A 12,266-nucleotide genomic window follows, 5' to 3' on the forward strand; every position below is an offset into this window, starting at 1 on the left:
GCTGCCAGGCCATTGAACTAGACATTCAAATACGGGACTACAACAATGGGGTTTACTTTTGTTAGAGAGAGGGTTTGTCAACCGATTAGTTGCTCAATTACTCTAGAGATGGCTGTAGCTTTTTTTTTACCAACGGTTTATTCTTTTGTTAGAGAGAGAGAGAGAGAGACTATGGGTATACGTAAAGAAGGAGTCAATATTTTCACAGAATTATAACTTTATGCATAATGCATAATGCATTCTGTGAACATTTTGACTCGAAGTTGCAAGAAAATAATGAAAGAAAAACACCCCTCTTGCAGCACGAATTTGTGTGCTTTCATGAGTCTAATAAAAGGCTTCGGGCCTGTAAGTCTTTTAAAAAATATTGAGTGAGAAATTACCTCTTTCTCAAAAACTACGTTACTTCAGATCAGAGTGAGCCGTTTCTCACAATGTTGTATTCCATTGGACAGCACTCAAATGCTCGTGTCCAAGTAAGCTAACAATAATTTCGAGTTCCAAATACTGTTCAGTGTATTTGAGATCTACACCCGGTACTCGATACCAAGATAGCTGCATCTTGTATTTCAAAACACACACACCAGCAGGTTCGCAGAGGAGCCCCTACAATCTATATTTATATACCAACTTCACACCAAACCAAAACCTAAGCTCTTAAATAATTATTTGTTAATTTGATAATCTAGTAATTGTACACCTGCTTCAATCCAGAAGCCAACACTGGAAAACATGTGGCCCTTTAGAAGCCCAATTTGCCCCTCTGGTGACCACAAACAATACCCGCCTATTGATGGTCATTTTACGGTTCATTGTTGAGGTCCCCACCTGTGTATACAACAATGTATGTAATAGCCTTCAAGTACGCAACCCCAATGGACTTACAATGATCGCTCGCTTGGCTTCTAAATGCAGGTGGCTCTGCCAGCCAAAATACTTCGGTTTTAAAGTAGGGTAAAAACAACAACACAGTAATGCTAAACTACGTGTGTTTGATCAGTCTTATTGCTAACTACGAGAGTCTATTCCCTGTGCTTTATCTTACAGCTCCATGATATTGTACTTACTTTAGCTAAAGATCTTTTGATCGCTAGAATCAATTTACTGCATACTAAAGTCTTTAGTTCGTTTTAATTAAAGCAGAGAGGGGTTTTGACAGAACAGTGCCAAGACAGGGCATTTCAAAAGATTCAGGGAAATTATCAAGTAAGCTAAACTTTATGCTGATGTTACGTAAAGCCCTTTCGAAAGCATGGTTTCGGCTGATAAAAAAGGCTTCAGAGGGAGCCGTTTTGCACAAATGCTTTATACTATCAGCTCTCCATTGCTCGTTTACCAAGTCCGTGTTATGCTAGCAGTTATTTTGAGTAATTACCAATAGTGTACAGTGCTTTTAAAAGAATATTATTCGAATCTTGAAGCTATTTCATAACAGATGAAAACTCAAGCTGTTTTTCGTATCTATTGTAAAATGGTACTACATTCCATCACAAGTAAAAGGTGTTCAAACAAAATATTCCGGCTTGACACAGGTGCGTGTTACGCAAAGTGGTGTTTTCGGCTCAGATGTAAAACCATGAAAGGTGTTAAAAGGCATTGAAGAAGCACTAAGGGATAAACGCAATCTCAACGGAATGCAGAGTGCCTATTATTATAATAAATTATGGGTTGGACTAGAACCCATAACCTTGAATCCACGTCCAAGAGAGTCAGACATCTTAGAACGACCCCGATCTTAAAAAGGTATTGGGGAAGTAAAATGTGGTTTGCAAAAGACTTGGGGGGGGGGGGGTAAACACCACAAGTTGAGTAATTATTAAGACGCCTGCTTGGCAGAAACAGTTGGTGGTTCGAATCCCACCTAACCCAATTATGGATCTTCATTTGGTGCTCAATATGTGGAAATTGTGTTTCACCTCCCTCCCCTGCTTTTGTGTCTTAGTATTCGTTGTGTTCTGAGAATCTCACGAATTCTTTGATTTTGTTTGCAATTGTATTTATTTTATTACTATTAGTTTTGTATTTATTATTCAAATTAGTTTAATTTCTACTCTCTTTTTTTTTTTTTTTTTTTTTTTTTTTATTTATTGTATTGTTATTTTTTTTGTTCTTGGGGCTTACTTCTGTACATGAAAGATGGAGTTAAAAAAGGTGTGGGGTTTTCTTGCGTGACACCATCTACCATAGATCGGGCATGCTTTATGGACCATTGGTGTTGGTAGATAATAACGAGAAAAAAAGAAAAAAAAAATCATTAACTTACATTCGCTCCACTGATCTGAGATCTGAGAAAGCCCCACGTTCGATGGTAACGATTTGGTTGTCCGTCAGCTGCCTGTAGTTTCATTAAAACAAAGGATGAGGTTTCAATCATTAGTGAGAGGCTTAATTTAAGGCAGTCATTACATAGGTATTTAGAGTTAATTAATATATTATAGCTTATGATATAAATATATTTAAAAACAAAATTAAAAGACGTAATATTGTGCATTTTGCACCGGGAAAAAGGGAATATAGTTTGGTGAGTACACTTAGGCCTACACCGTTGAGTATACAGTGCTAAATAGTAATACACATCAATTTAGAAAACAAAAATGTTTTTCTTCCACGAAATGCAGTTTGTACAGGAATTGTTTGGGATTTGGATGAGCCTTTTGACTACTATTCGGTACTAAACATTTTTGTTCTTTCTGAAAACACAATCGAAACTCTACTTTCTTCTTAATAGACATTGGACACTATTGGTAATTGTCAAAGACCAGTCTTCTCACTTGGTGTATCTCAACATATGCATAAAATAACAAACCTGTGAAAACTTGAGCTCAATCGGTCGTCCAAGTTGCGAGATAATAATGACAAAAAAACCTCGTCACACAAAGTTGTGCGCCTTCATATGCTCGATTTTGAGACCTCAAATTCCAAATCTGAGGTCTCGAAATCAAGTTCGTGGAAAATTCACTTCTTTCTCGAAAACTACATTACTTCAGAGGGAGCCGTTTCTCACAATGTTTTATACTATCAGCCTCTCCCCATTACTCGTTACCAAAAAGGTTTTATGCTAATAATTATTTTGAGCAATTACCAATAGTGTCCACTGCCTTTAAATTGGCAAATCATGAATTGGTATAGTGTAGCACATAAAGAATGTCTTTGGAATGACTCAATTGGTGTTAAATTGAACAACTGACAAAGTATACTTACAAAACACGTAATTTCCGAAGGTTATCAAAATCTCCCTTGCGAATCTTTGTAATATTATTTCCTTCCAGATTTCTGTTAACGAAAACAATACAATAAATTATTACATATTATGCAGATATTCGATATAGCTCTAACCCTCCGTCGCTAACCCTCCCCAGCCCGTTTAAAGTGTCCACCAGCATTCACTCCTCCCAATATAAATTGTCCATCAATTGAACCAGAGCCTTTATATCATCATTATGAGGGAAAACCCGAAATGGTTGGGCGACACCCTGTTCTCAATTTGGGGCCACTCTTTTATCTGTCATTTACAAGTTAATATTTTGTAGAAACAATTTGGACACCCAGTTTTAAAATGTCCAGCAAATTTTGACACCCTTTCACAAAATCCTGGCTAAAATCTTGAAGGGTCTTTTTTTCTTTTCTACGAAGTTTCTTAACTCCAAAGTTTGTTACACGCAATGCTTTTGAGTATCTTCCTCATGTAAAGAGCTAAAATCGATGGGGAATGCATGGCCCTCCGAGGCCGGCACCTCCCCCCAACAAATAAAATAAATAAATAAATAAATAAATAAATAAAATAAAATAGAGCAAGACATCAACTCCTTCCTCTGCAGAACCTTTAGAGCTACCCCTAGCCCTATAACACGAAGAAGAAAAAATGGACCTCGGAGAAATCGGTAGTCCTTGACGTGTACGAGAAAAGCCAATCCCCTTAAACTTTGATAAAGGTATGCGGGTGAACAAAGGAGGCTATAGATGTCCTGGGGTAGATTTCACAAATAGGACTAGTCTTAACTTAGGTCTAGTCCTAAACGTATGAGATGTTAAAAACGTAAGGCTAGTCCTAAAATAGGACTCGTCCTAACCCGAGTGTATGTGAAATATACCACTGTGTACTGGGCATAAAAAGGTGTCACTTGTTTCTTGAGTTTAACTTATTAATTGACGCCACTTTGTAAAGAAATGGAGTCCGATGAATCAAAATCTAGTGTCAACTGTCCACATGTTTTGGGAAAGCTCTCTGCACACAGTATAGACTATCGCTATCAGTGGAGAGGTCGGTAGAATCAGTATTGATTTTCCATCTTGATATGGATTAGCTATGGTATGCAGCTCGGCCATTAGGGAACTTTGCAGGTTTTTAGTCTGGTTTGTTAGTACGAATGTAAGCATCTATTGAACGATCAGAAAATTTAAGCAATTTTCCTCTTTTTAAATTTGAAATAAAGAATTAATATAAAGAGTATCGTTGTAAACGCACCAAAATAATTATAAGCATACACTCATGCCTGTCTACATGATGCAATTCCAACTATAGACAACGAATAGTTTTTTATTTTCGTCACCAACGTAAAAAAGGAAGAAAGAAAAAAAGGGGAATTAAAAGAATACTGTCTTTGTCCATAAATTTTACTTTTTTCTGTTGAAGTCTTGTACTAGAAGTAAGTAAACAAATCAACACCCAACAAAAGTGGTAATAAGTTTTTATTACAAAACATTTCAACCACGCACGGTGGCTGACAAAACAAATGTTTCACAACATTCTTCTGGCCCGCATACCGTGACCAAAACGTCCACCCAGTTATTTTGTTTACACCGCGGCCATCCATCACGTTTTTGATGAATCAATTTGAGATGGACGTATACATGATGTATATACATGTAAATAACACTGTTGTTCAAGCATTCCATTAATAGCAATACACAGAAGTGGTGGCGACCTTGCTATGCGAACATATACCAAATGCCCTGTGATTAATTGATGGGGCAATGTTGAAGGGCAGATTAGGAAAGTCAATACAAAGTGACATACAATGGGTCCAAACAAATTTATAAAAAAAATCCTGATTTAAAGATTGTTTTTGTTTTACTTGGTTTGAACAATAATCCTCATTGAAAAGCATTAGCGACAGTGGCTTTTTGATGTACAGAAAAAACTTGCCTCTTCTGGTAACCGATAAAAAGCAATAAATGTGAACCAAAAATAACCTCAAGACACTTGAAATAACACCCTTTACCGAAAAGCTACCAAAATGCAATAAATGGGCGTCGAAAACAAGTTCGAGAAAACCGAACGTTGAGGTATGCTCCTCTTTTTTTAATGTTATATCGTAAATCAACTTCTTGTCATGTGATTAGTTTTATCACCTTTTAACAGCATTGGAATTTGATCAATGCGGCCGTGGGGATGTAAACTTTTCAACGAAGGTGACGTTTCTTTGCGTTACTGATGCCGTCACCAAAACGTTCAAAGAAGCCTAGATTGCAATCAAAATACGCAACGTTAGTGTTGCCTTCGAGCTGGAAGTTCAACTCTTTGGGTCGTGGTGTCAACCGATGATTTTTTGTTCAAAAAACTAATTACATCTAGCCATTAAAATAACTGTGAGTAAAAGAGAACGTATAGGACAGATCATGTTTCTATTCTGTGGCAATGTGTATGGTATAATAAAATACTACTTTAGTTTGAAATACTTGCACTTAAAAAAAGGGGTTCAGGTTATGATCTCGAGAGTTTGTTCCTGAACAGTCATTAGGTGTTCTTTTTTTCTGTACATCAAAATTGCTCCAGTCGTGGTGCTTTTAAATTGGGAATGTTTTCCCTTTCGTAACCGTTTAAAAAGGGAATCCGTAAAAAAAAAGAGATCAGGACTTTGATGTTGGCAATTCTAAACTACAGAAGAAAATTGCGTTCGGGAACACCTCAAGTACAAAGTAAGTGTCACAGGTAATAATTTGTTCATGTACAATTTATTTTTCAACAATACTTACAGGCGTTCCGTGTCGAATGGGATATTGACTGGAACATATTGTAATCCGCGGTTCATGCAGTCGACAGTCCCCCGGTAACAACTGCACTCTGTCGGGCAGTCCGAGTTCGACTTCTTCCTCCGCCCCTCGCATATATCCATCGCTAGGGCTAAGACACAAAGTCCCGCAATTAAATATCTCATCCTCGGCGTATCCATGGTTAAATAACAAGAAAAAGTGTTCCAACGAAACAAGAAGGTTAGATGTTCCACCGAGCTAAAAATGAAGACGCAACAAAAATCAGAAAAAAAATCTGGGAATGAAGAAATCCAAAACGCTTTTTTTTTTGTAACCCAGAAAAAAGTACAAACGGATTTGGTTTGTGATATGTAGAAAGACGACAACCTTTTTTTTTTCTCCGTGAAAATTCTGCCTGGATTATAGCCAGATTCCTTTACTCGTAGCACGTAGAGCAAACCCAAGGTAGATTAAAGCATTCCATATGAAGAGAATAGAATAACTGCTGGCCAAACCGGGTCCCACGAGCCCCAACACTTTTCCTCAAATCCAAGGGGCTCGAAACAGTTGATGGAGCAATATATGTCTATTTGTCTCCCAACAAACTTACAGAGCGATGTTGGGCGTTGAAGGAGAGTCAATCCTGAAGTTATAGTCCACAGACCACAGACGAAGTGTATAGCAGTAGAAATGTTCCTATTCTCCTTACGGCAGCATCGTTTAGAGAGCTTGTGTTCACGAGAACAATAACAAGCCTTTCCAGAAGAATGGCATTAAAAAATATACAAATCCAGATAACACAATTTTAACTTGATTAAGTAATTCCTGAGAGAACAGCACTCAATTCATCCAGCTGCTCGCACGAGTACGTCTACACTGCTACAACACTCAAGCCAAAATGCTCTCACAATCATGTACAGTGAGTATCCAACCACACTACTGCATGCAGTAGCCAGTTATCACACTATGATTTGCCGTGCGTGAAGTAGCGAGCATGCACCATGTAATGACGTCCCACGAACGGTGCGTGTGTGTGTGTGTACAAAAGCTCTGTAGTGCAGTGATCACTGCGTTGGCTCGGTAGTCACGCACTGGCTTGCACAGCGGGTTGCAAATAAACCGCCCCCTAAGTCACTGTTGGGTGTCACTCACTGGCTTATCCACATTGCGGGATGGTGGGTTTACATGAACACCACATTATTGACCAGTATTATCACTATTTTGGATGAATGTAATGTAAACCACGCTGGAGATAATCACTTAAAACACAGGACTCCGAAATTGACTTACAGCCCTTGAAAACTTCACAGTCAACCGGCGCATCCAACAGCAGTTCACAGTTTTTGAATTAATCTTGTAATGATCAATCATTTATTGTGTTTTACAAGTATGGCTCCCTCATTACACAATCGCAATGGTTAAACAAAAACAAAACAAAAACACGACCGTTTAAAGACACTGGACACTATTGGTGATTGTCAAAGACTAGCCTTCACAGTTGGTGTATCTCAACATATGCATAAAATAACAAACCTGTGAAAACTTGAGCTCAATCGGTCATCGAAGTTGTGAGATATTAATGAAAGAAAAAAACATCCTTGTCGCACCATGGTCACACGAAGTTGTGTGCACTCAGATGCTTGATTTCGAGACCTCAAATTCTAAATCTGAGGTCTCGAAATCAAATTCGTGGAAAATTATTTTTTTTCTCGAAAACTACGTAAGTTCAGAGAGCTGTTTCTCACAATGTTTTATACTATCAACCTCTCCCCATTGCTTGTAATCAAGAAAGATTTCATGATAATAATTATTTTGAGTAATTACCAATAGTGTCCACTGCCTTTAACCGTGCACATTTTTTTAAACTACCTTCCAGCGATTTAATCTGATAATTATTTCATGAACATAATGTGATCTTGTTCTCTTTTTCTTGGAAATGTAATCAATTTAATGGAGCCTTGGGAAATATGACGTAACGTACTTCATACAACCCCGTTTTCTTTCAAAGAAATGTTCTTTCAAAGGTTATATAAGGTCTTATTTGTATATTCACCAGGCTAGAGTCAGCAGTAACACACAATAGGGGGCAGCATTAGACTGATACCAATGCATACATTAAATAGCGCACAAAGTACAAATTAAAGGAACATGATAAGTTTGAGTGCCACATGAATAAGAGATGGGTCAGAATTAAAGGTAAACTTTTGGTGAAGTCGGTTAATTCATTCAAATCCTTCCCGTTTTCAACACACAAGCAATCAAACCAAAATGAGCGACATTATGACTTTTAGTCGTTAGGTTTTAACAACGGAGGACGGATAAATGTGTTGGGTTTTAGGTGGCAATTAATAAAGCAATATTGATTTCCAAATGCTATTTGCCAATGTTTAACAATAGCCAGGACTTTGTTATTCTAGAGAACTGATGTGTATGACTGAACTTCATCAGATTTCAGATGGTTAAACCCTCATTTTCTCCGATATTAGTAACTTGGCAATACTTCAAAGTTAAACCTGAAACGTCACGCTCCCCCTAAGAGGGCGCCTCTCAACGAAATAACGCTTAATTTCTGAGGAATATTGATCACTTCCATTATAACATCAGCTCTATTTGAAAATAGTTACATCTTACTTCTTCACAGAGTTTTAATGAACTAACTTTTGGGTTTTATGTTCCCATTTGCACACAGACGATGTATTTGTTTTTACACCAACGTCAGATAAAACATGGTAAATTAAATTTAAAATGCGCTGAAAAGGGCAAACGGAAGTTTGGCCAGAAGTTCCCCCCACCCACGAAAAGAAAATACGGTGCATGCGCCCCTTGTTCCCCTGGTTAAAGATACTGGACACTATTGGTAAAAAAATACTCAAAACAATTGTTGGCATAAAAACGTACTTGGTATTACGAGCAATGGAGAGCTGTCTAAAGTTACGTAGTTTTTTACAAAGAGGTTAATGTCTTGCTCAACTAATAAAAGACTTTAGCTGAAGCCTTTTTGTATATGCATCTCCCACACATTTTTGCAACAAGGGTATTGTTTTCATTCATTGTTCTCTCGCAACTGCAATGACCAATTGAGTCAAATTTTTCACATGTTTGTTATTTGAAGCACGTTTGGAAACATCAAGTGAGAATACTGGTCTTTGACAAGTACCAAAGGTGTCCAGTGCCTTTAAGGTGTTATCTGAAATCTTGTGCTGTTAATTCTGGAACGGGAAAGCACATGACTCATTGTGGATTTTCGTGGAGAAGGGGCGGGAAGGGGAAACGTTGCGTGAAAGATGAAATTATGCCAATTTGTGGATAACGCGCCGAGTGTGGGGGGGGGGGGGATCGGAGGTGATAGCTATTTTTACGTCAACACGGGGGAATCCGTGTTTAGAGTCGGGGTTGGGTGTGATATAGTGCTGGCGTCAATCGACAAAGCCGCGCTGGGAGAGGAGTAGCTTGTTTAGTGAAGGTGTTCCCACTTCCTTCCGAGACTCACTTGGTCGTGATCATAGTTTTGCAAACAAATTTGAAAGGAAAACGGACATAATGTTTAAACATGGATACCTAGAACAGACAAGTATATCTAAGCATGGAGCACGATCTAAGCATGATCTAAGGACCACGTTAATACCTTAAAAAGTTAGAAGTTAAGGGACTACAACTGCAATTAGCACTTAACAGCTTGTGGTGTCCAAACGGCGGCGGATGTTGGTTCTAACCAAAATTGTTGAGGATGTATTCTTTCTCTTTCCATTAAAGGGGATACAGAATGCCTAAAATGCCAGCCTGGCTTGTCTTTAGACTGGCACCGCAACGTGGTTGAAGCAGCCCAGTGTAATCCTCACGTACCAATATTGACGCAAGATTATCCTATTGAGAAAGCATGTACACCATTTTTCCCATCGACCCAATTCCCAGAGCTCAAGAACACAACAAGTGAAAAGACGTCCCTTGTTTGAACTGTCATGATTATAAGAAGGTTTTCTTGAATCTGACACAGTGACTGGGAGTGGACATGGTGGGTGTTGTTTAGCGCCTCCAGTCGGCCGGACGCCACAGAGCAAAGACACTTGTCTCCTTGGAGGAGGAAGTTCAGCGCTAGACAGAACAAAACGCGAAGTTAAAGGCATCGGGCACGTTTGGCAATTCTCACTTGGTGTGTCCCAACAAAGATTATGCATAAAATAACAAACCTGTGAAAATTTGGGCTCACTTCGTCATCGAGATTGCAAGCAAAAAATAATAATGAAAGAAAAACACTTTGCTTTTGCATTATACTTTGTGTGCTTTCAGATGCAAATTACCTCTTTCTCAAAAACTACGTTACTTCGGAGGGAGCCGTTTCTCACAATGTTTTATAATATCAACAGCTCTCCAATGCTTGTAACCAAGTTAGTTTTTATGCTAACATTAACAATCAGTTTGAGTAATTACCAATAGTGTCCAGTGCCTTTAAGTCCCCAGCTCGCCAGACCTGACTGGCACCCACTCTGCCTCGCCACGCGACAACCGATACCCTGGTGTCTGACGGGGATGACGAGGTGACAGCTAGCTACATTATGGTTCGTTGTTTGTCATTTTTTTGAGATGGTACTTCGTTTGTCAGCAATTATGTCAAAGCAGATTTCTGAAATGATGCAATAGGAACCAACAAATCAGGACCAACCAGGAACTCCCTTTATACCACAAACACAAGTCTTTAGTTTACAAAAATGGGTCACAGTATATTATTTTCCTTTCCCAGTCTCGGTGGCTGCACCACGATGGTTGATCAATGAAGTTCTATTTGTCTGCCTCCATGGTTGATCACGGCAAAAGAAGCCAATATCGCAAACTTTTGATTCATCAATAACTGTATTGCTGCTAGCAGGCAAAGTTGCGTAAAAAACATCTAAGTTTGAGTATTATCCAATACCTCCTCAAAAATGCCTTTCTCGAAATTGAAAGGGCTCGCTACTCCCTTGGACAGAAATTTGCGAAAAAAACAAGTACAATTAATTCATTAAAAAAGGATGATTATTTGAGTATTGAGGGCGCAATTCAAGTTTCGCATCCCTAAAAAACTCGTACCGCACGAGAACTGCTATCGTAGACGCAGGAGGGCGGTATACTCTAAAGGGTAAGTGGAGATGGTGATACCACGGGCTGGCTAATATTATTACTACATTGTGGACCGAGCGATAACCCCATGATAAAATCATCGGTCCCAAAATGGGGTGTAAAGGGGCATTAGAATGGCCGTAGAATAGTTAATAAAACATAGTTTTAAAATAAAAACAAAGTGGGTTCAATATTGAGACAACATTTAGATCGAAGTAGTAGACATGCATTGTGCACTCTTCATTCTGTCTTTCTCTGAACAAAATAAATGATGTGCAGTCAAAAAAAAAAAAAAAAAAAAAAACGATTGAACTAAACAGACTGTCTTTAGTAAGGATTTCCGCAGCGTAAAACCTCGATTTTCTCCGACAATTTGTTCTTATGTATTTCAAAAAGAGAACAAGGTCGAGAAGAAAGGTACCAATCGATTCAAACTATTTGCCTTTAAAAGACAATCGAGAACATATAAAAGAATGCATCGAGTTATTGTTCAAATTATTACTCATCTGCATAGAAAATCCGGATTCTTCTGCAGGTCTAGAACTCAATGTCGTGGATGCTTCATAAGTACACGCTCTAAATAGAAAACAAGAAAATATATGGCTTTGGATGCTTAGGTTTTCCCTATTGATAATTCCGTATTAGTATGTTCATAAATAAATGAACTAAACACCCCGATGCGTATTAGGCCTAGGATTTCCAACATTCAAACACAGTTTTAGACAAACCAACGTCCTAAACATAGGCATGCATTTTGAACAGAAACTAAATGTGTTTAAAAGAAACAGTAGACTGCAGTCATAACAATCAACGGGGAGGGTAAAGAAAGGTGAGCGAAATAAAACATTGTTTGAAATTAATTTTTCCCTATAGGCAAAGCAAGGACACATTTCCCATGAAGTAAACTGCAACATAACATGTACAATCTGGTTATCTAATACACCCAGTGGTGATTCAGTAACAGAAAATCAATGTTAATTATTCATAATTATTCCACCGTGACTTCTGGCCATTATGTATACGCCATCGCGTGTAAAACATCGATCAGAACAATCCTACTAGAACATCAATCGACCAGGCACCAGTGAATGTCACTAATGGTGGATCCATTACGTAACATTAGTTAACAAATCGAAACTGGAAAATCTCAAAGTAAATCACAGAGCACGGTACTATGTTTGGCAGAAGAGACGTGAATG

The 12,266-nt window shown here is 38.3% G+C and overlaps 1 protein-coding gene across 2 annotated transcripts in view; it reads right to left on the reverse strand.

Annotated features, from left to right (window-relative positions):
- The window catches only part of LOC139940450 (slit homolog 2 protein-like), a 163,405-nt gene extending 157,092 nt beyond the window's left edge, over nucleotides 1-6,313 (reverse strand). For both annotated transcript variants that reach the window (XM_071936707.1, XM_071936706.1), the window contains exons 1-3: nucleotides 5,977-6,313; nucleotides 3,202-3,273; nucleotides 2,264-2,335 (exon numbers count right to left, since the gene is read on the reverse strand). In XM_071936707.1, the coding sequence (XP_071792808.1) occupies nucleotides 2,264-2,335; nucleotides 3,202-3,273; nucleotides 5,977-6,173 (341 nt within the window). In that variant the 5' untranslated portion in view covers nucleotides 6,174-6,313. The remainder of the gene's footprint in view (nucleotides 1-2,263; nucleotides 2,336-3,201; nucleotides 3,274-5,976) is intronic.
- Between the last annotated feature and the right edge of the window lie 5,953 nt (nucleotides 6,314-12,266).

The sequence above is a fragment of the Asterias amurensis genome, chromosome 8 (assembly GCF_032118995.1).
Source record: "Asterias amurensis chromosome 8, ASM3211899v1".
Lineage (NCBI taxonomy): Eukaryota > Metazoa > Echinodermata > Asteroidea > Forcipulatida > Asteriidae > Asterias > Asterias amurensis.